This window comes from Alligator sinensis, unplaced genomic scaffold (assembly GCF_000455745.1).
Source record: "Alligator sinensis unplaced genomic scaffold, ASM45574v1 scaffold680_1, whole genome shotgun sequence".
Lineage (NCBI taxonomy): Eukaryota > Metazoa > Chordata > Crocodylia > Alligatoridae > Alligator > Alligator sinensis.
The window spans coordinates 322,157-347,005 of record NW_005842508.1 but is presented as its reverse complement, the minus strand read 5'-3'; the positions used below and the strand labels follow the sequence as shown (position 1 = coordinate 347,005).

General features: G+C 40.0%; 1 protein-coding gene across 13 annotated transcripts in view; it reads right to left on the bottom strand.

Annotated features, from left to right (window-relative positions):
* MAP4K4 (mitogen-activated protein kinase kinase kinase kinase 4) overlaps positions 1-24,849 on the bottom strand; it is a 201,303-nt gene that overhangs the window by 10,916 nt on the left and 165,538 nt on the right. For 5 of the 13 annotated variants that reach the window (XR_003095857.1, XM_014523594.1, XM_014523596.1 and 2 more), the window contains 13 exons: positions 22,974-23,135; positions 21,032-21,262; positions 19,990-20,096; positions 19,001-19,152; positions 17,046-17,143; positions 16,748-16,756; positions 15,870-16,045; positions 15,118-15,238; positions 13,826-14,017; positions 11,086-11,203; positions 10,669-10,839; positions 7,625-7,768; positions 196-330 (listed from right to left, as the gene is read on the bottom strand). Coding sequence is in view for 12 of the 13 variants with exons in the window: in XM_014523594.1 (XP_014379080.1) it covers positions 196-330; positions 7,625-7,768; positions 10,669-10,839; positions 11,086-11,203; positions 13,826-14,017; positions 15,118-15,238; positions 15,870-16,045; positions 16,748-16,756; positions 17,046-17,143; positions 19,001-19,152; positions 19,990-20,096; positions 21,032-21,262; positions 22,974-23,135 (1,816 nt within the window). In the remaining variant the exon portion in view is untranslated. The remainder of the gene's footprint in view (positions 1-195; positions 331-7,624; positions 7,769-10,668; positions 10,840-11,085; positions 11,204-13,825; positions 14,018-15,117; positions 15,239-15,869; positions 16,046-16,747; positions 16,757-17,045; positions 17,144-19,000; positions 19,153-19,989; positions 20,097-21,031; positions 21,263-22,973; positions 23,136-24,849) is intronic. The other 8 variants (XM_014523595.1, XM_025213172.1, XM_014523597.1 and 5 more) reach the window with 8 other exon arrangements.

The following is a 24,849-nucleotide window of genomic DNA, read 5'->3' as shown; positions in this document are numbered from 1 at the left end:
TTGCTTTGACAACAGTCAGCCTTCAAGACCTAAATAAAAACTGTAGGCATTTTTCATTCTATCTTAACATGTGATTTTGGTATGACTAATGCTAAGAGAAACCGGTTTATATAAACATCAGTGACAAGCTTAGCAGGACTTCTCTGTTAACCTAATTTTATCCTGACAGATTGTCATAATTCTTTTGCTACTTACCAACTTTATAGTGCACACAGCCTTCCAAGTCGCCCACAGTTGTCCAACCCTGTTTCTTTTCTACCTCTGGATCATTATGAAGAATTTTATTTCTTAACCAGGACAAGTAGTAAACTCTCAACTTGTTCTTCTTCCCTACAAACACAACAGTCATTTAAAAAGTGTCTAAGGCCAACCATAGCAAAAATAGGTAAGAATTTTCTGAAACCAGTCATCCTAAACATTCACTTTAAGGGTCAATATTAAACAAAGGCATTATCATCCATCAGCAGCAGTATTACTGTAAATCAGAAGCAACCAAGATATGGCCCACACGGTGGATCAGCTGGCAGAGCTGTCATCCAGCCCATGGGGCTCCCCATGGGTCTGGAAATTTGGCAAAGGGGGAGCAGTGGCAGCATTTATTGCTGCGGCTTCCAGATTGAATCAGCCCTACATACTGGACTGGGGACAAATGATGCAGCTCTCTGCACAGGATTGGTACCACTGGCCTGGGCCCATAGTCCCAAATGAGTGGGGCACCACTGGTCTAGACACCTTGGCATACAATGTGTTTATAATGTGCACATAAAATATTAAGTAAACAATTTAAAGGGATTTTTCTGGGGCTGTCTGGGTTCTACTTTTAATGACTGGGTTGTACTTCCACAGTGAAAAGCTCTTGTTTGTGCAATACCTTAGATGAGTGTAGGGGAAAAAGTGTATTGTGGCTGAAAATCAATTACACCAGGGTATTCAGCACCCAGGACAGATCTGGCCTGCCAGGCTCCCCACAGTTTAAAAAAAAAATTGGCAGCAGGGGAGCACTAACTGCCATTCCCCTTTTGCCAAATTTCTGCAACAAGGAGGAGCCCCGCAGGCCAGACTGTATGGCCCTGCATGCTAGATTAGGCATGCAGGGCTGAGGCAGTGCAGGGCCTGATTCCCACGTGCCAACCCTATGCTACTCATCTGTTCCATGTGGCCAAAGGGTTAAGCAGCACCAATTTCCACAGATATAAGAACATACAGGTAAGTCATTTTTAGGAATGAGTCTGAAAGAAGCAGATTGCAGAAGTCTGAACATACTTTAAGCACTGTGATTACAGTAACCAGCATGTTTCATTCATCCAAACTGGTTAAGTTTTAGTATTAAATGATTTAATGGGAAAAAGAAAAAACTGTACCACAAAACTGAGCTAAAAACAGTTTCAGCAAGTGATCTCTATTTACAACATCCATAGTATAAAAGTTAACCTACAAATGTTTTACGCAACTGAGAAAGAGGTGCAGTTACTTCCAGTGAGGGCATCGCATACTGCTAAAACACACTTTCCCAGCTTGCTGAAAGCTGACACTAGCTTTGCTGACAGATTCTCACTTACTTTCCAAATGGTAGAACACTGCATGTTAATAGACTGCAAGAAGAGGCAAAAGATGCTTCTCCATCACAGATCACAAAAAAATAAACCTCAAGACATGCCTGATCTGCCCTTTCCCTTACTCAAACTATTAAGGACCATCTTTATTGCATCCTTATCTGACCCAACCTTCACACTAGACTGATAAAAGATAGATAAAAAGGAGATGGGAAAAATTAAAATACTGAATCCACTTCTAAACAATTGGATGTGTTACTAGATCTGGGAGAGGGTAAAATGGCAGCTTTGTACTGAAGTTTACCCAGAGTTCATTAATATTTCTGTGTGCGCGCAGCCATTTAAACACACAGCTCATAACACTTGGTCTTTGTTTGTGTTTATTTGAGCTAATTTAGCAAAGGGCAGAGGCTTCACTTGGGTTAGAACATAAGCTTTATCCAACTCACAGTGGGGGAAAACTGTTTAGTGGCAGACTTTATAAAGCTTGGTTTAGTAAGCACTGAGAGTGAAATCCTCACTGCTGCTCAAGCCCAAGCAATAGGACAAAGGACCATACAAGCAAAAAGTAACCTTTCTGAGGATCTTTTTGCAAAGCCTACAGTAGGGATTAGAGCCTCAGCACATAGGAGTGCAAAGACTCTGGGCAGCATCACAGCTTACAGGACAGCCAAGAAAAGCTCCCTAAACAGCAGTCATACTGGAGAGCTCTCCAGTCCTTGGGCCACCCAGGATGCTACGGTGTTTTCAAAGCCATTGTAGGTACTAGACAGGGCACAAGCTCTGTTTTGGAGGCTGAAACAGAAATGTACTAAAGCAAGTAACATTCAGTAGCCTTCTGAAACAAACCAGGCTCATCAGGCTCATTTCACCAGAGTATGGAGTCGTGTTTGCTTTTCCCATAATTTGGCAGTAGTTAAGTAACAAATGGTACCAACAGGGTTCCCCAGCATGTGAACCTCTCTTTCACATCTGACCGTGTGATGCAAACAAGGAAAGTCTGTGTGTGTGTGTGTGTGTGTGTGTGTGTGTGTGTGTGTGTATTATATATATATATATATATAGACAGACAAAGGAAGTTCATCCCCTGCATCCTTGTAGTTGGGTGCTAAAAACAAGAATCACATAGCAAGAAGCTCCTCTGCCCTCCAGTGTGAAGCATCCAAACATAAAAAGGGCAGGACTGGTTACACACAGAAACATGGCCATGCCCAACTTTAAACAAAGTTTCTCTTCAATTGTAGTCACAGATGGATATAGTAAGTGGTGAAGTGATGTATTCCCTTCAAAATGAAACAAAAACAAAGAAGCACCCAAGATGGAAGAGTGGGGGAAGGGGAGGAGAAAACAAAAAGGCAAGGACCTACATAAGCAACTTAGAAAGAGTCTTTAGAATTTATAGTTAGATTTAAATATGATGTCTGCCCACTACCTTAAAAAAAAAATCTATTCCAGCCTTGGAATAAGCTTATTATTTAGACACCATGGGTGTTTCCAGATGAGTGCACATGTACAATCTCTGGCACCATGGCACTGCACCCACTGTGTGTGCAGGCATTCGCTGTGTTGCTAGTTTGCAGCACTCCTGGGGGGAGTGGGGGGGTTTGACACTGGGAGATCCCTGTGATCACACCTGAAAAAGTGGGGCAGCGCACATAGCAGGAGCATGGGCCACCCGAAATCAGAGCCAGGCCAGCTGAAGCCACACTCAATAGCAATCAGGCTCTACATGCCAGTACCCCAGATAAGGGATCCCTAAATGCTGGCTCCAGCTTCCCCTACCTCACCCACAGCAACTTGCTGTGCGCTAGGATGTGCTGCACTGGCGTTCTCCAGGGACAAGTAGCAGTGGCACAACTATGTGCCGCTGCTATTTGTCCCCGGGGAAATGCATGTGCATACTTGTCTCAATGCACCCCATGATTTCTATGATAACCACCAGTTAAAGCACAAAGGCTGAGTCAAGGTCCTAGACCTTCTGCAGCTTTGTTACAGACCCACAAGAGTTTCTTATTTTTTTCAGGGAAAAACGTTAAATAGTTCTACTTTGTAAACCTCATCTAACTTCCATGGGTGCTATGAAAATGCAATGATGTTTGCAAAATCCCTAGGGATCCACAGATTAAATCTGCTCCCTTAGGAGGACTTACTTTTGTCACTGTGAAGTCCTTGCTCTGTTGTCAGATATTGCTATGATGTCTGTTTCTGCAGTACCTGAAACACCCAACACTATTTTTGCCTCATAACAGACTGAATTAAGGCTACACCATTTACTTTGACTTGTTGCTCCCTTGCATTAGTGCCTTGGAATAAAAAGTTTGCCTTACCTAGAGGCAATTTTTATAAACATTCCACTTTAGGATTCTAAAGAATAAAAGATAGTCTGCTAGAGAAATTTTAGGTTACAATTTCCTCAAGATTCTGATACGAAGAAATCCCTTTGTACATGGAGAAGATACCTAACCATGTGCATTGAACATCCTGAAAAGACTGTCTGAACTTATTGTAAGACAAGGAAGCAAGCGTAGAACTTAGGTTATATACCAAATTTACCTGAATACAAGACGAGGTTCTTCCCCCATCTGGCATGGGAGAAAAACCTCTCATCTTATAATTGTATACAAGGAAATCTCCTTAAATAGATTGTCTATCATTAAACTGCTGTCAATAGCTGCAGGTGCTCAGTAATGGAAACCAACTATGAAGTTAATTAAATGCAGTCAATGCTGAACAATGCCTATTACATTTTAATTAAAAAAAAGTTTATTTCTATATCTAGAGAAAGAGTTATATATATAATACACACACACATCCTCTATCGTAAGCTTTCCATCACACATCTTAAATCTGCATTAAGAAACCCACGCTCCCCATTACAATAAATGCACCCAATCCCCTGCACACCCTCCCTCCACCACACAACCCACATTGAGCAAACACACCAATAGAAACCTACATCAAGAATAGCGCAGTTCCCCTCATTGCTAACCATTTTCAAAGTCACAGTGAGCCACTACACTGCATATGGTTTTGACTTCCTCGTAACTCCCACAGCTGAACCATGCCTTTCTTTCACATTTCCAATTGTTCCTGTTTCTTCGTCAGCCATAAATGCCTAGCAAACATCACCAAAGGGGTCCTAAACAATTCACCCAGAATCCCTGTCACTCCCTCTCTCAGACTGTTGCATAAGATTAGTGTGACCCCCGCCACCACGAAGTGAAGCTAGACCAGATTGCCCTGCACCGCACTGCATATAATTATTTGGAGCATCCCAGGACTTGTGACAAGAACAATTGGTTATAGTCATGAGTTATGGCTAATTAGCACATGGATCCTTTTAGGTGGGGAGGAGTGGGGTATCTGGAGCACACACAAATACTGAACAGTGCTGAGCTATGGGTTTCAAATGCTGTTAACAATGATGGGGCCCAGCCCAGTTAACTATGTGGTAGGCTTTGGATTAATATCATACATAATTTGTACTACATGTAAGTAGGTGCCAAAAGTACTCAACAGTGTTTATGGAGTACCTGTGCTAAAACTTGTAGCAGTTTTAAAAAATGTAACATACATTAATTCTGGATGAAGTCTATAGATACTATAGGCAAACTGCTACAGCCATGTTTATTTTCAAGGCCACTGTTCTGAAATTTGCCCCTCACTTCCATGTGCTTGGGAAGACCAGGTGTCAAACTGTAAGGAGAAGGGGAAGGAGCTGGCAGGGGAAAAAGCTGGGAGAAGCAGAGCAAAGGGGATACCTGACACCCCAGATTTATTTTCCCTGCTGTAGCAGTGGGAAGGGGAAAAATTCAAGGCAAATCTCCAATAATTCTACACCTGGAAAATTATAATAAATCTATACGTTTTCCATATACAGAATCTAATTACAAGGTGGGGGGGTCATCTTCTATTTGAGTAAATATGGTAAATGTAAGATGCCTAATGTGCTTTTAAACAAACTCCAAAGCCCAGGGAGACCATTACATGACTGAATGGATTAAGTCATGTGTTTGGGGAAGTTTGGTTAAATCTTAACTTTCCTATTTACTTATAGAATAGAAAGAAAGAAAAAGCTCAGCCTCTAAATGGAACTGGTAGGGTAGAAGGTAAAGCATAAGGAGAAGGATCCTTTAGTATAAACAGAAGTGTTGCCCACCTAAAATCCCAACATGAGCCTGCCTTTCAGTGGCTACAAGCTCCCCCTTCCTCAGGCACACTAGCATCCTCCCATAAAACCCAGGATATCAGGCAGTTCTTACAGCAAAAAACAGCTAAGGATCAGACAGTTTCTTACGGGTTAATGTAGCGTGTCTCAATAGAGGAAGCAATATTCTTGAAGGAAAGAAAGAAACCGGATGTGGTGGGTTGTTTGGACCGTGACTGACACAACTATAAATAAAGCTAGAAGAATTTCACGCTAGTTTTAACCGCAGGCTCTCATCATCCACGTGAGATACATTGCAAACTAGTGGACATTACAGATGCTGAGTGATATGATATTTTTGTTTGAGTTTTGCTATTCTGTTATTTGTGTTAAATGATTCACCAGTGTAACTTAGAGTTTCCAGAGTGCATTGCTGATGTCTAACATAAAAACACTTTATGTTTGAGGGATTTTTTTTTTTAAGTCCCAGATTTTTGTTTGTTTGCTTGTTTTAAACACACTCCAGGCTTAAACTAAATGAAATTTAAATAAAATTCATGAAAATATTACAATGAAAATATTACAAGTTTTTAAAAAATGGAAACATAGTCCCGCGCTTGACTATACTGTCACGAATATGGTACTTTGGGTAACAAGTACACACACACACACACAAAAGTTTACACAACTTGTCTGGATGCATGTACCATTAGATCCAGCAGATGGAATCACAACAGTTCCAATGGGTATTGCAGACCCTATTGAGTGAACATATAATTGAGATTCTCCTTTTGCTCAAATTGTAGAAGCATAACACATCCAGAGCAGGAGGATCAGAGTTGTATCCTTACTTCCCCCAGTGGCTAAAAAATACAGCCCAGTGACCACTGTGGGAAACCCTGGATCAGCCATGTTCTCTTACTATACCCTAAATAGCTAGCACAGCAAAAGGTGAAGTTGCTAGTACAGGTCTGAGACAGCACCTCCAATGCACCAAATCAACGAAGCAGCCCTTTCAAATATCTCTTTGGAGACAAGCAGCCTGGATCTCCCACCTGTAGCAATATACCCTTTTTTAAATTTATTTATTTATTTTTTTAAATTAACCTACATTAGAAGCAGGAACTCTCTCTCTCTCTCCCCCTCAAAAAAAATTAAAAATAAAAATAGAAGAACAAACAAGAACACACCCCCCAACTGTTAGACAAATGGCAAGGACACTTCCAGATACTGCATTTACCTACTCCATCATATTTGTAATTTAACTGCAAACAATTGGGCATCCCTTTCTCCTCACCTTTGGTGCCACTTTCTATCTTTACTTTGAAATATATTTTCTGTTCTACTGCTCTTGGCACAAATGACAACATATGTAGTAGAATCAAAGAATCACAGAAGTTAGGGCTGGTAAGGACCTCAAAAGGTCATCTAGTCCAATCCTCGGCTCAAGATGCTTCATTCTTCCTTAAGCCATTTCAGTCAAGTATTTGTAAAACCTGCTCTTAAAACTTCCAAGGATAAAAAAAATCTACAACCTCTTTAGGTAGCCTTTTTCAATGATTACTTTTAACCAAAGTAAATCATGTTTTACTTATAGTTAAACCCAGAATTCTTTTAACTATGAGAGAGAAAGAAAATGTCATTATTACAACAGCATTAAACTTGGTTACTTTACCCATGCTCTCCCAAACAACAAAAATAAGTAAGACAATGTTTCCTCATTTTATCCTTCAAAAATCTTTAAGCTGCAGCACTCATATCCCTCAAAGCATACAACTGGGGAGTTTTTTCACCAAAAATGGAGTACTGCAGAAATGAAGATGCAACATGGCACACAGGATGTGGGAACTGACTTCAATGGCGCAGACAAGCACTTTCCCACACCACGGGCAGCATGAAAACAATTTATTGAAAAGAGCTTTACCAGATATCGTCACCAAGACATTCAGCCCTTCTAGTACATCCATCTGCTGGAATCGTCTTCGATTGATTAGTGGATAAACTTTCCCTTGACCACTTCGGTCTAGCAGCATCAGACCACTCTCAGTACCCACTAACAAATTAACTCCTAGGTTAAAAAAACAAACAAACAAAACAAGAAGTGCCAAATTAGAAGCAAGCTTTCTAGTTACGATGATGAACTGAAAACATACCTTTTCAGAATAATTAATCTTTTTTAGGCTTACAAAAACACCATTGATTCCACCTGCCCACTGCATAGAGAACTGGAATGCTAGAAGTCCTCCCACTCACTGTCATAGATGGGTGTAGCTATATATTTGCTCCCACTATGTTAATTAGAGACCAGTATGCAAGATGAAGCTTTCTGGAGCAGGGTTTAACCTCCTTTCCAGCAGCTGGGTCTGGCTGTTATGCAGAATTTACTAGAAAGAGAATCAATTTTCCCATTTTCTTTTGAGACTTTTCTAAAGCATTAAAAAAAAAAAAAAAAAAAGAATTATTTCTCTTCTATTAAGTTCTATATATAAAAGGTTTCAGCTATAACACTATAATTCAATTTCATAGGACTTCAGAAGAATTTCTACAGAACCTTATTTAATTTTTATGCTAGTCTGTTGATTTAATCCCTGTCTAGTTTTATTGGAACAGGTGTTTTCAATGGTGTACTGTCCTCAACCTCCAGTTCTCCCTCCTCCCACTCACCATGTGGATAGCAGGAGTCTGGTAAATGATTCAGTTCATGCCAGCCATAAGAAACAGTTTTTACTATGTACTGTCTGAAGACGTTAAACAGGTAGTTGAAATATAGCACAAGGGGAGAAGAACCAAACCAAGTTTGTGACTCGCTTTATTAGACTTTCAAGTTACATTAAACTTATTATTCTTAACTGAAATAAAAAAGGTTGAAATAAAGGAACCCCTGCAGCAATATAATGAAGACTACTGAGAGTGGGAAGCCCTTGCTATCACCCAAGTTAATCTCTGGTGCAATTATACAGATATCTGAGGAATTATACCACCAAATTATTTTTTTGTGCATCTAAATACTATTAATAAAGTAGATCAGCTTTAGCTACACAGAGGACACTGACAAGCTACATCTATGGTAATATTGAAACAAAGGGATAATTAGCTGAATGCAGGGCAAATTTGCAAACATATCTACCCAAAACATATCAGGGCAACATTTTAGGATGATCTTGAAGCCTTACACCAAAACTCACGTTGTTCTTCTGGATTTCTGTCTATCAATATTCAGTTACATTCTCTATATTATCTAATGTCCTAACCATAGCACAGCTATACCATAGGTGTAGCAATATCAAGCTAGCAGGGAAAGTAGTGAATGCATGTTCTTGTAATTAGAAATATAGGATGAAATGAAGAAAATCCTAATTCATCTGTGATTTTGGTGGGATTTACACTTTTGTTAATATAGATTGTGTGCAACAAGCCCACAAAAACCCAAACACATTTACAGTCATTCTCCTCCTTTTATATGTCACAAGCTTAGAATCCTTCTCCATGTCTTTTTCTTAGTTTTACTCATTGCAGAGACCCACAAAGGTGACTCTTCTTCCCCCTGCAGCTTGGTAGTTTTAACAAACAAATGTACAAACTCTTAAAAGCGCTTAAGAGTGATACTCTTATGTATTTAGCGACTGAACTTGTACTTCTTGGATTAAATATTATTAGCATTTGACCGCCTCTGCAAGTTTCCAATAGAATCTTCCAAAGTGAATGCTATTTCATTCCAAATAGGAAAGAATAAATTAAGACTCTTTTATGGGAGACATCCCTGCAAGAGGGACACAGGTTCAATGCAGGGATAAATAGATACAAGTCCACTGAGAGTAAAGTATGCTCTTTATGCTCCAGAATGAATTTGACCCTAAATGTTTAACACAAAAGTTTAGTTACAACTGTAAAGCATGGACAAGATTTGCTCCCACACTTAAAATCAACATAACAGATGAGCAGATAACTTGAATGATGGGCTAGGCTCTACTTGAAAAGAAACTTGGCCTGACAAGGGGAATCTGAAAGCAAGTAGATGCCATGTTAGGGGCACATCAGGGTAGGCAGGCTGTGCCCTAGTTCTTCACTGCCATAAGACACAGAGTGGTTGAGGCTAATGTAAAACTAGCCCATAGGAACATGGAGCTGTGACCACAAATGGCACACTGACAGGTCTTCTGCACCTCACTGCACTGAGGAAAACTGGGATGCACAAGAAAATCTGCCTGCAGGTCTACACTGGTGAAGTAGTGCGTTTACTTTTGGAACTCCTCCCCAAGTGACTTCAAGATGCTATGTAAACCAAGAGAAGATGATAAACAGAATACATAATAACTGAGCCCTTTGATTTGTTAGACAGAACTCTGAGGGGCAATATTAGGCACATATAATGTCTTGCTTGAAACTTTATTAATTTAAGCAGGCACATCCTGACACAAAATGAACAGGGCAAAGAATACCATCAAAACACAAACGTTGCAGCTGAAAATGCTGAAAAGAGAATCCCCTTCAGCTAACAATTTTTAACAATACAATTAGGAGAAGAAAACTGAACAGGGAGAACTTAAACACAGAACAAATGTACTCTAAGGAACAACACCAAAGACGACCCAAATTGTGAGAACATCAAACTGAGCCTTGATTTGCATGTAGCTATACTGAAATACTTGACACACATCCTTGTTTCCATTTCCTTATATTTATTCAGAACATTCTTAAGCCCATTTTGTGGTATTAAGCTCATAATGGTACACTCCAAACTGCAAAACTGTTGTTTTCATGTACACCAAGAGTAGCAAGACAACTACCAGTCATTCCCTGTTGCCCTGTTCTACAGCTGATATAAAAGCTGGTTAATTTCTGCATGCAGGTCCTCTTCTCACTTATGCATTTAAGTGTTAATAAAAAAAAAAAAAAAAAAAATCAGTTATAGTCAATGATATCAAGACAAAAAAAGGGAATGAAGGAAGGGACAGAGGTGTACATTACCCCATAAGGCAGCACACAAGATCTCAGAATTGAATCTCTTCTTGTACTTGCGAATCTCTGGGGTGTCACTCTGTGGTCGTGTATTGGTGGGGTTCACGTTGACAACTGACCCTTTCCTGGTGGGATCTTGCCTTATTGCTTCTGACCTCATTGCTTCACTAGAAAACCCCACTGAAAAGAATTACATATAATGTTACCTCCCAGGTGCCAAATATTTACTCTGTATATTAAACAACCCAGATCTGTAACTGATAAGAAGTCTCTCCTCTCTATAAGAAATGTAAATGGAAAAAGGAAATAAACTATACAATCCATCACAAATCAAGTAACAAGCATAGCAGGGACACTCTTATACACTTTAATGAGCCACTTCAGTCATTCTACTCCTTGTAAGTTGTCTTTTTGCATTTTACTTACCCACAGAAGTCACAGTTGTCCCGCTAGATGGAGAAATCTGTAGTAATCTGGGGTCTATAAAAGGTGTAAAGGAGGAGGAAGATTTGTGTTTCTGGAGCGTGTTACTAGCGGACTGAGTCTGCAATGTAAATTTTCAATTTGTTAATATAAATGACATTAAAAATCAATGATTATTACAAACATTTTACAGTCACTGTGCAGCAGCACCATTTCTCCTTCCAAAAGCCCTTATTCCCCCAACCTTCATACTTCCTATAAATACACTCTGCAGGTACCACGTCTTAATATATTTATATTTTACATATTACCTGAAAAACGTAGTTAGTATATCTTCATCCCTATACAGCTCAAATTCTGAAGGATAAGTTTTAGGAATGGTGATTAACGCAGGCAAATAAGGAGATTTCTGTCTCTTCCTCTCTTTTTTTCCCCCCCATCAGCTGAGCTATACATACAAGTACCCTAAGAACTAGAAACTAGTACTACTACATTCCATATTTTAAGTTTTCTATCCGTCTGTCACCTACTCATTATACACTATTTTTGTTTGGTATGCATCTCCTAAACTGAACTGGTTTAATGAGTCATGGAATTTGATCTCTTGGGGTTCAAGCAACAAAAGCTGAATAATCTGGGATCAGGCATCCACTTCTCTGATTGATTACAATGTCCGGTCCTGTGTGTCAATTCTCGGGGGGTTTTTGGGTTTGTTTGGTTTTTTTTTAAACCTGAGCCTCTTGCCAGAAAGCTGCAGCAGGTTCTTCCACCATTACTTCATAAATCAAATATTAAACCTGTATCAAACAAGGGGCTCATTAGTGTAAGAGGTGTAGTAAACACTGATATGAAGTTATGAACATGTAGTTGACTTTAAAAAAAATGCTGGTGTTTTATTTAGTTCTATAGACTAAACATGAAAACCACAAAGAAAGGAAAAAGACGACCGAAACAATGAACTGTTAAAAAGTGCAAATGGAATGACTCTTACAAACTCCTTGCCAGTTTAGTGAGCTAGGTATTACAGTGAAAACACTGCACATTAAAGCAGAATGGGACAAGTTAAAAAAAAAAAGGGAAATGTGAGGGGCACGTGTACACATGTGCATGCATGCGCACACACAGCATAAACTGCTGTGATTGAAGGAAATTAATCTCTGGTCAGTTTCTTTTTTGCCTCTACAAATGTGATCCCTGTCAAACAGTCTTTCACCTCTGCCCTTCTACTTTCTGTATCAACTGTTTTACCACTTTTCTGCAAAAGTTAAAGTATTTTCAACAACATTACTAATAACGCCACCACCACCAGCAAAAGCAGCTATTATAATTTCAATATCAATGCCCTTTAAGCCAAGTTGAATGAACTCTGGTTACTTGTTGCTTAGAACAGAGATGAACGAGCATGCCTTTGAAACAATGCGTTTAGATCTACATAGCCTACATGGATGTACTTGAAAGATCAAGGACTACTGAAGTGTATCTAAAAATTACACAAGCATTCTGTTCACTGAAATTCTGCGTGGAGGGGGCAGAGGGAAGGAAGGGGGAATGAATATTTGCTCTCCCACCATTTAATACATTCCACAAACTTTCTTAATCCCATCTTGAAATGTACACATTAAGTTTCTATATTAAGTACACAGAAACCTGAGATTTGATGCCAAAGCACTGTCATGTTTACATTAAATTTCACTTGCATTTAGAAAAAAGATAGTAGGTCGCTACATCTTTACAGAGTCTGGCTAAGACCACATCGTACTTGTTTGCAAGTATGAATTAGTTCTCCCTAAATGCCAGGCCAGATACTTCAATATGAAAACTAGGTAAGGTTCTCTCCTTCCCACCTATTGCCACTAATGACCATGTAGGAAAATTTACACATGCGTATCTAAATAACCTTTAAAAAACTACATGGTTACAAGGGATCAGCCATCTCATTGGGATCCTGTGAAAAACTGTTCACGTACAAGAAAGCAGCTCGCCCCCTTTTAGCTCTGGAGAGCCAATAGAGATTAAAAGATGTGAACATTAGCAGCAGGGCAATTTGCAGACAGGACTCCAAAGAGTCACACAACATGTGAGGAATAAGCCAATGTCATTTGTGTATTGTCATTTTTCAGACCTGAACTACACTTTAAAACCAAAAGAGCTCCTATAGGTCATTCCAAACCACCAACACCCTGGACACTAGAAATTTCCTGAAAAGCATCTGAAATAGTCACTAAGCCCAGGTGGCAATTCTGAAAAGTAAAGTCCCTCTGTAAAGCTAGAAAACAGCTTCTTTGTCCAGTGCTGCAAGTTTCTACAAGCAAGTCCCCTAGTTATCTACTTAATTTTTAAGATTAAATCAAGCCAAAATAACCAGGTTTTATTTTGTTTTTTGAAAAAGCAGATTCTTTAAAATTAGCCTGCTCCCAGAATATAACAAAATAAAAAAAAGTTAAATAAGTTAAATAAAACACTGATCTGACAAATCTAGTAAATCAGGTTTAGTTTAAACAAAAGCCATGCAATTAATGACTTGCTACGGAAAGCAAAAATAGTAAACTGGCAAGGTTGGAGTAAATCTGATCTAGCGTTAAGAATTTCTCATACAGAACTGAAATGTGTTATTTTGGAGGGGTGGGAAAAAGGTGACAGAAAAGAGCAAGGAGAAAGACTGGCTGGAGTTCCTTTGCAAACTAGCTATTAGGTAACACTGGTATAACCCTAAGAAAGCAGCCAGCTGTGGTGCAAGACATACCTCATTAGTAGTTAGCTTGTCCTGGGGTGTCTGTGGGGACATGGTGGGTGTCGGCTGGCTGGAGGATGGGGAGGAGGAAGTGGAGGAAGTGGAGGAGGAATGGCTTTGCTGTAAGAGATCTGGCAAGAGGTGAATGCGACCGGCAAAGCCATTGCTCTCATGATGGCTGGCACGCTTTGTGTCAACTGTATTCTGTAGAAAAAACAGGCACACTTGTCTTGCTCAAGTGCTGCTTAAAGGCCTAAATCCCTAACAACGTAATCTATTCTTCCTTCTCTTGCTTTTTTTTTTTTTTTTTTTTTTTTTAAATGAATCGATACATCATGCTTTGATGCCTGGGTAAGGTCTGCAGAGCTACAATAACTCAGCAAGCACTGCTTCGGGCCAGCAGAATTTGGCCTCTCACTTTTTATGATACCTTCTGGCAAAGGAACTGGCCTTGCCAGGGTAACTGTGCTGTTAAATCTTCTCCTAGAGCATGGGCAAGATTTCTGGCTTTTTTTTCCCCTATCATTTTATTTAATTCTAGTTTGAATCATGTTCAGATGAGAACCTTAAGTATCTAGTGAATGCCCTCAGCTAGCTATTTAAAACAATAAGAATGAAATCTTAATTAGCAAACCATAGGGCTCAATTAAGAAACTGACACTCATTTGTAAAATCCATGAATGTGATTACGGAGGAAGTCCTAGGAGCGAACATATTCATTACAGAGGAGCTTGTTTAATATACAGGGAAACATCATCCTCACAGTACAAATAACTTAATAAATAGAAGGAAGCAAACCCACCTAGATCTGTGCATATGCATTGCCTTATGACCTGTGGCTATCCCTTTCCATCCCCCATTATCAATCATTTTCTACCTTGCTTTTTGCTGCTGTTTTTTTTTCAAAGAGTATCTTCTCAAGTGAAGGATTAAAAATTGAAGACCTGAACGCTCTTTCTGCCTCCATTCCCCCCGCCCCTTTATTTCCAAAACTAAAGTCTCCTGCTCTGAATGCTTACTTCATACACCTGCAGCTTTTCTATCATTTTCTGACACAGACTTTGAAGTACTCAGTATGGTGCTGTAATAAGTGTAATTGCAGAACATGCAAAATAGTAGCAACAAGGGGTGGAGGATGCTCTTTTTTCTGCATGCATCCACAATATCTGCTCATCCAAAATAAGCTACCTGTGTCTGGATAACACAAACAACAAATATAATGTGGAAACAGAGTGGGTGAATGAGCAGGCGGGTTAATGATCACAGAAGTGGTGCAAAATTGCACAGGGAAGGAAAGACAATACCTGTCGAACGATCAAAGTACCCTCCTTGGAAGGAGTCATGGCAGGTTCACTCTCCACGTCATCATGAACAATCATGGTTTTCACTGACTCTGTTTCACCATTGCTCAAGTTTAGAGTTGACCTATTTATCAAGCAACAGATAATCTGGATGAGATAACGCCACAGCAGTTCAGTTTAAAATCCAAGTCACCGTGTATCTGTATCCAATTCACGTCATACTTCACTTCAGTTGTGTCCAAAGTAAAATATTTACTGAACTATCAAGGAAGACGACAAGAAGTAACAGAATTGCTAAAAGAAGCTCTCCCTGTTTTACAGAAAATGCAAGGGAGGGAGGGAGAGGACACAACACACTAGTTTGATCTTTAGAAACACAAGAAAAATGGCATTCACATATAAAAATAGCTTTGCTTAAAGAGCTTAAGGGGAAGAGCCAAAGTCCCATTTTCAGTAATGACTTTAGCTCTTACTGACATTCAGTAAGGATTTTCGTGACTTAGCACTTCAGTGACCTCTGAAAACGAGACCTGTACACTTGAAAATATTGTCCAATACATTTTAGAAATGTGAACACAAAGGGAATGCTAATGATGGATTCCAGAACACTGTGTTGATACAAGCAGAATTAAACACATCACTCAAACAACCAAACTCCACTCCTCCTCCGCCTCCCTGCCCCTCTCCCCGCCAACCTCAGAGGGAGGGGGCACACGCACACAAAAAAAAAAATAACATGGCACAAAACAACTAACACTGCTCTGGCATCCTCTGGCCCAGAAGTAGATTCATCTGCTCCCTCCTGTTCCATGTCATCATCTTCCTCATCTGTCGTCCCAGACTCCTCACTGGATGATGAGTAGTCTGTTACCTTATGCGGGGGTCGCACATCTTCAACTGCTCGCAGTTCCTTTGCCAATGCAGTTAAATCCTAACCAGAGAGCAATGAAGACATGAAAGGCACAGGTTAGAGGGCAGATTAGAACGGGGAAGCGTCAGCTTGACAGGCGCAGAGTTGTAAGACCTAAATTGTTTGGACTTAAGTTCTGCTGCTGGGCTTCTATCATTCTCTGAAACATGTCACTTTACTCTTTACTTTATAAGTTCATTGGCAGGTTAAATGCCAAGGCATTTGGATTAGGAAGATGGGCACATCAGATATCTGTATCACTGTGAATTGCATTTTGAATCCAAATGCCTTGACTCTTGACTCCTTGGCTGCTCTCTTCAGTTCACACAAGGAATGTCAATTTGCAAACCAGGCACTAAACAGGTTCTTCAGTGTGACGGTTCCTTTTTTCATCCAGTTTTCTGCAATTTGACAGGATATGGTACATAAAACATTTGGGCAGCAGAGTTGCAAAACACCTTGAACTAAATGAGTTGTCTTGTCTTGTATAAATTATACAACATATTTTATAGTTTATAAACTCTTGGCAGGGGAATTATCAGGTTCAAGGGCAGTTCTAATTGGGACATTTGAATGTATTGCAACACAAAGCAGAATAAATCAGATATTTTTAAAGACAGAATGAAACATTGTGATCATTTACTTTGACCTCACAGGGTTAAACAATGACCACGTACTCTAGAAAATTTCCAGGATATCTGAATGCAATGATTAAGTACTTACCACTTCTCCCTAGTACAGCAATGGTCAAGCAGGTCAAATGATTCATCATTAATCCAGAATGCACAGGATTGAGAGCATGGTTGGAGAGAAGGAAGATAAGATAATAAAATAAGTACAAAAGGCAAAAGGGAAAAAATATAATATACGTAACCACCAAGCTGAAACACAAATTCACTACCAATCCAGTTATCGTTAAACCAGGGTCACAGTATGTTGTTAACAGCCTTTGCCTGCTAACGTCAAATGAAAAATCTGGAAATGCTACCAAGATAAATAATAGAAGGTAGGCTTAACTTACAGCAGGCTTGGGGGGTCTGAAGACTTCCTTCTTCTCTTCTGTTTTTTTGGCTGCATTCTCATGACGCTGAGATGGAGAGCCTTCAGATTTGGATGACGCTGCATATCAAGACAAAAAAAGCAAGAATAAAGAGCAGTAAGGTCTGTGGCAAAAAGAGGCCAAAGGCTTTGAAACACTGGGGATCTAAGCCACTGATAGCCATCCACTAATTAACATGGACCAGTACATGCCTCTAGTGCAGGCTATTTTATTTGTGATCAGTGCTGATGCAGCTCAGCAAAAGAGTCAAACCAGGATAAGCAACATGAATGCAAACAACCACTTTGTCCATCTATGCTAGTGGCAGGATCTGCAAGTGGAGTTAACTGTTACAGCTCCACAGAAGGAGGTGGAGTTATGACAATTTACACCAACTGAGGATTTAGCCCTAACAGCTTGCACCTCTTGAGCTACCCATTGGTTTGCATGGGTAGCTGTAAACCAGGGCAAGCACACACTGAATCCAGTCTGGAATCCAAGCCCATAATCTCATTGCCAGCTCAGCTCAGTAGTTTATATGGGTTAATAGCAGTGGAGCATTGCAGGGTTAAAGCTATTTCGCTATGAGATGTATTTCCACTCTAATCCCCCTACAAAATGCTTTACACATTACAACTGTATAAGCTGTAACACAGGGGACAGAAACTCTTCCAAGCTGTGGGCCAGAACAACCTAGCTCTGATGTGGGTCAGGGCTCAGTGACTGAAGGCTTTACCCACATCCATGCCTGGCCAGGCAGCTGTGCCAGTACCACAACTGATGGGAGGGGAGAGGTTGAGAGAAGTGAAGAGGCATGGGCACAGCTCCAAATCACTCAGCCTCAGTGAAGCTCCTCACTGCCCAGCCCCAGCATAGGTAAAGACCCTGCCGCTGGAATGTCACCAAAGCCCTCCAGGGTCATGGGTCATATGTTGCCAACACCTAACTCCAAAATTAAGCAGCAGCAGAAGCATCCTGAGCAACTGAAATCTATCGTAAAGTTGCTTTTTCTTTTATTTTATGGCATGAGTGGAGAGGATCGTGGTAACTACAGGAAACCCTCACTATTCACGGGCTCACTGTTCGCAGTTTCAAATATTCGCGAATGCCGAACCCGCATCTTAACTACACTTACAGGAGCTCCTTGGGAGCTCCACACTTGCCACTGCTGGGCTCCTGCTGCTGCCAGGCTCCCCCAGCCACCAGCACAGCCATGCCCCCACCCCAGCTACCAGGGGCACTGCATTCATGATGTTCATGAATGCAGTGCCGTATTCACGGATTTCGCCATTCATGGGGATCTGAAGAACGTATCCCTCACAAATGGCGAGGGTTGCCTGTACTATTGCAAAGTATCGTTTTGTGGATTCATCATTGTCTATTAAAAAAATAAACACCTCACACACACGAGAGAATTTTACCTTGCTTTCCACCCCATGCCCAACCCAGCAGTAAGTTGCCATGCTTGCATTTGACTCAAGGAGATGTGCAGAAGTAGGAGAATAACTAAAAAGTCAACAAATCTAGATCTGAAAGAGAAGTCTGTCTTCATGCCCACCTAAGGCACCAGGATACAATGGTGGCCAACATGCTCACACAAAGTTAGAAAAAAGCTAACAAATCATAGGAAAAAAAGTAGTGGACAATTAGTCAAATATTTTAATACTGTCAAATACAACTGTAACTGAATATGAACCTTAATGAGACTGCCCCCCTCCCTGCCCCTCCATGAGTTATTAAAAGGGAAGCAACTGGCAGAGAATCAGAACTTGCTGATCTTTCATCACTTATATTTAAAATTCCTTTCAAATTAATATTTATTGATCTTTATTATTATTATGAACTGCCACACAATCCAAATGTAGGTATATATTAAGTCTGGATAGATCAGGGGTTGTGGGGGAGGAAGAAAATAAATAAGTAAAATGCAGCCTTACATCTCATTCGGAACCGTTCACCAGAGCCACTCTGCGATCCCGGATGGGAACCTGGCTGAGAGCCAGAGTTGCTTGAACCTGAAGAGCTGCCACTGCCTGGTCTTGGTACAAGCTTCTCAACCCTTTCCCATAGCAGACGAGGCTCTATATTGCTGTTTGGGGTGGGGAGCGAAGGGAAAGGGAAAGGGGCAGGCAGAGGAAAAGAATTTTCTTACCAACTTTAATTTCCGATTTTCCATTTCAACCTTAAAATCAAGTGCTGTTACTTACTAGAATTTTGTTAACAATTGATCAGAAAGAGTTTAAATCTTTGCATTTAGGGTTTTAATAACAATTCACAACATGAATAGCAGCTGTACTGGCTGTCTTCATACCACAGGAGCTAATCATGATCATCATCATCATTATCAGAAAAATATCAACAATGCTTAGCTCTTTTGCTAGGTAGCTAGCGGATTACCCAACACACTGACATCGGAGAGCTGTAAAACGATCATGACCCAAGCAAACACCTATAACTGCACATATTGCAACCCCAGCACAATCATATTGATAAGCATCCTCAATTGTGAGGGATTGCCAATGATGATGATGAATGCTAGTGCAATGCAAGGGATTCGAATCATAGCAGGGAGCATGCCATTTGACAATAAACGCTTGTATGAATTCCCCCCCTCCACCCCTTTTTTCCTGCTTTCTTTTTCTTTTTTAAACAATTTTTTAAAAATCTTTTGAAATTGCTGTGGGGATTACTTAAATAGCTGCTTCAAAGACTGAAAGGGAAAAAATAAATTCAGTTGGGGTTTACTGAAATACTTGGTGCCAAGGAATCTCAACATTAACTGGCACAAAAAAAACCATACACTTTCTTCCTTCCCTCACATCCAGCAGATAATACCAGTGGCTTTCTGCCTGCAAAGGAAAGTGTGGCTTCTGATTGTTGTTTCTCTATGACATAGGAGAGGTGGAGAGATCCTGAACTTACGAACCTTGTGGAATTCCTTTGACCTGCTTGGTTATTTTGCTGACCACTGCCCTGCAGTGGAGAATCTCGACGGGACAGGACAGGAGACCTAGATGTTGTTCTTACAGGTACCTTAGTGGAGGAAAAAAAATCATTAATTACAGGAAGAGGAGAAGGGAAGGGCAACTATTAAGCCTCTCCTGGTAGAGGACAAGTTGTAAGATTTGAAAATTGCTATTATACTAAGTTGAAGTTTATGTCATCGACTCCCCACCCCTGACTCCACTCCTAAATTACCCATAAAATGAAGAATCTTAGCTGGGCTGCTGTTAGGATATTAAGGAAAACTGAACATTTAGTCTAAGTACTTAAATAGCTACCACACAAGATGCACATTCGCAGCAACCCACCCCACCAACCCCTCCAGGACTATGGAGACATTTTAAAAGAATATGGCATTTTGACTGAAGCAAGGGAGGCACAAAGCAATTTGCTGAAACAGCATGAGAATAAGGAGGATAAGCTCAAGGGAACCAAACACATGGCTGGTAATGGATCAGCAGGAGGCAAAGACTGGTGGGGGGCAAGAGTATATTCAGAAGCAGCAAATCCCAGGTTGAAGGGGAAAATATATATATATTTTCAATGTTTCCTTTTTTGTTCAGCTCCATCTCAATTTAAAGATAAGTTCTTAATTTACAGTTTGGTTTGCCAAACAGAGGAAGAAGAAAATTAACTTTAAGCTGTAAATTAAAGCTCAGGGATAAAAGCTCAGGGATACTGTAAATTATTTCCTGAATATGGTAATGATTTATTATCTTTGCATAAGAAATAGTCTCTCTTCAAGAGCTATGGCTTATAAATATAAGCCAATTTTATGAGAGGTTGCAAAATTTCCTTCTATCATGTTATCACTGGCTAACTGATTGGTTAACTTCTCCCTTCTAAAACACTGTTCCCCATACTGGCACTGCTCTACAAGGCTGATTCTTCCAGTGCCAACTACCACATTCTTCAAAAGAAAATTTTTTTAAAAAAAAGGAAACATCTGTCTTTCTACTCCTTACCCTTGGAGGCACCTCGTCACTGTCTGATCTAGCCCAAGCCTTTTGGGTGGGGTCAGGTACCTCCGATTTAGAGTCAGAACTCTGATTTAGCACTTCACTGCGTGAAGGTGGATATGGGTCCTGAGAACGAAGATGGTGATGTGCAAATTTGGGAGAAGGGTCACTGAAGGAATGGGATCGCGAGACAGGGGAAACATTGTTCTTGAGAGATGCCAGATGGGACCACTGTACCTTACAAGAAAACAAAACATAAAACATTCAAATGCCTCCGTACAACCTACTTTCCAATTAACACAGAATAAAGGCAGGTGGGTGGGGACAGGGGCAGAGACAACTTGGTTATGGCATTAGGCAAGCGTGAGGTGGAATTAATGCACTTAAAAGCGAGGCAAGCACCCAGAGAACATAACAGACTGAAAATACAGCAGGTATGCATTTTTGTGAGAAAGGCTCTCCAAACACACTACTCTCCAAAAACACATACGCTACTACCACGGAAAGAAACAAAAATAAGATGGTCACTATGCGCTTGACCCAAAGCCCACCAAAGTACTGGGACTCTTCTTCCATTTGTTTTGACAGATCTTGTGCAAGCCTCACAGGAGCACCAACTGGAGGGACAATTTGAAGTAATATCAAATCGAAGAAATACTGCCTAACGTGTAACCCAAAGATGATCTATTGATTAAGGAATTAATTATAATGAATAACTTTTGAAGGACAATTGTAAATCAAAAGCCTTTATTCCTTTATAGTCATGACGCTATATATATATATATATATATATATATATATTATATATATATATATATATATATAAAAATGCATATTACACATATGCTATATATGTACCATATACTGCACATGTACACATATATACACACAAACTACACATAAATTATGGAGACACGACAGTGACTCCATAGTTAAAGCTACATTTGGATTTCTAGTGTAAGACTTATATTGACTCCCAAGACCACCCTCTTTTTAATAAGTGGAGTAAGTCATTTGCTTGAAAATTTCTTTTTGTAATAAGATAGAAGTAAAAATAAAATTAAAAAAAATCAGGTAAAGCCACAACTCCAGTATGTTGTGTTTTCATCAACAAAATAGACTTAGCAGTTGACCATAGTTTTAGGAAGGTGAGGGCTCTTTGTTTGAATATGTATATAATTATTACATTTTTGAATGCACCAAAGCTCCATTCGTCTTAGCAGAAGTTGAAAGCAAGATTTTAGACGTAATCAGCATAGGCTGCATATAGTATTAAACATGAGTATAGTGTTCTCAGAGAATGCTAGAAATTTAAATTCAAGCCAGGAAGGCAGGAGTGAAAGGTGACATTTTGTCCCAATTACTCCCCCTCTCCCTTCTGTTCAGATGCTGCTGTTGCCAAAAAGTGTTACAAAGCCTATTCACAACAAGATAACCAGGGAAAGTTTTAGCCACACCACTGTCATGAATTTTGTCAACTTATCAAAATGAGAAAAACTCCATGTTTTTCCAACCACAATATTCTTGTGCACAGAAATTGTGCATTATGCTTCATAAATGTATTTAAATAGTTCATTTTAATTCTGTATTTACAGGTGTTTGCAAATTGTAGCCTGTAATCTCTTTTTATGTATCATTATGGAGTATAGGATTGAATGTTTTAGAGGTTCATTACGTATCAATACAACCATGACAACAAGGTGTTCATGCATCCAGTTAGCTTTGCTACCAGAACCTAGAAGTCTGGCTCAGCTATTTCCTTCTTGCACATTACCTCTAAAAATGAGTCTTATACACACAGGCAGCAAATCTGTAGAATAAGTCATCCTTCATAGTCTCATGAAGCATAACTGGGGCTTATGTGCCAAGATTTGCAAACCTAAAACGAAGTAAATCTATTCAAAAGGTACAGATTTCTTCCAACCCCACCAACATTTCCAGTTTTTACCTGGGGTTCCATTGGCCTTTGCAGGGCAGGCTGAACAGGTTCTGAGTTCCCATTGGAAAAAGACTCTGATCTTGAAGGCACTGGTGGCTCCAACACTTTGCCCGTCTGTTTAGACTGTGCTTCTGGGGACCCCTGATTAGGTTTTCTAAATCTATCCTCCACCTAAACCAGGCAGAAAGCAGGCATGATCACCAAGGTGAAGTACTTTAGGAATATAAAAGCTGTTATACCACTTTTTCTTCAGATATAGTAATTAAATGGTCTAGACTGGAAGATTTTTTTCTGCAGTTGTCACCATTTTATTGCTGGATGAGCAGCAACAAAGTCGAAGTAAATCAACACTGGACTGTAACAAAAAAAGGAAGGCTATCAAGACAGTATGAAGAGTTAAAATATGCAGGAGGACACACTGGTTCCTTAACACTTCACTGCTTGGTTCCTATCAAAGCTTTCTTCCACTGAGAAACGTAGCTTTCCCCTATCCACTCCTACGTTATCCTCAAAGATGGAGGAGATTCTCCAGGTTTAGGATGAACCCATGTGCCTGAAGTATGAAGATGGTCTTACAGATTTCTTCCTTATGAACCATGATGGTACAAGATGATTACTATTTTTATGGCAGTATTAAAAGACAAAGGCAAGTCCACTTTACCTGTCAGTCAAGCTATCATTGCTATTTAAACTTTCCTGAGTAGTCTGAAAATGGAGATCCCAAACATTAGTATTTTCTCTTCATAATAATGATTGGATATAATGGGGGAGCTGGGGTGACAAGAGCACTAGGATACACAACTGACAGTCCAGAGGCTGCAAGTTTGAGGCCACAGCAGAAGTACTCATGGTGCAGCCCTGTCAGATTCCAATGAATCTGCAAATTCTGCTAAATACCTTATCACACATGGACATGAAAAAGGAAGGAAAGGACTGAATATATGCAGAGAACCATCTGCCAGGTCCACTGGTATTAAAATATCTCCTGGAAGCAGGAGTCATTGTCCTAAATATCACCATTTAAAAGGTTTTAATTCTGGAAAGAAAAAGGCTCTTTTGGTCACTTGACTGTCTACACAGAAGAATCATTTTGGGCCTGTACTCCCCTCCAGTATTCCAGATCCAGCTCTGGAATAAGATAAACCTCTTCTCCAGTATCCTTTTTTAGCAGAAACCCTGGGAACCGTGTGCACTCCCTCCTTGGACTTTCTGGAGTGAAAACCAAGCCAACCTTGGCTTGATCATGTTTTTGATCATGAACTTACAGGTGTTTCTGCCACCCACAGTAACTATGGAGAGTTTCTATGGCAAACAAAGAAAGTCAATACTTTACACAGTCGCTCCTAAGAGGATCTTATTATAGATGGCACCCCTCTTTGCCTTCAGCTTACTCCATTTAGCCTGCTCAACCATAAAGGGGAAGGAGTGGGAAAAATGGAGAGAAAGGGCTGATTCATGGTTAAGAGGTCTAAAGTTTCAAAGCCTTCAGGGGTAAATGAGAAGAAAAGAGAGAAGTCACTCTTGCTCCAAAACTAGCTTTAAAAGTCATAAGGCTAAGAGATAAGATGAGCACTCTTAATTGACAAATTGCCACAATGCTTTTCAGTGGTGTAGTGTAAAGCTACTGGGAATTAAAGAAAGGTTTGACCAAGCTGTACAGCTTTGCAGACTAGTCTGAACTGCCTGCAACATATTTTAAGGATAGGCAACGGCCAAATGTTTTGCACTGGGGAGAGAACAAGATCCATGCGCCCAGAATATGGGGAATCCACATGCTACAGCATCTATGGAAAGCTGAGTGAATTTGTTATCCTTATTCCTCTGGCAAAAAAAAGTAATGCTTCAAAAGCAATTAACACTACTGATAAAAGGTATACTGAAGGCT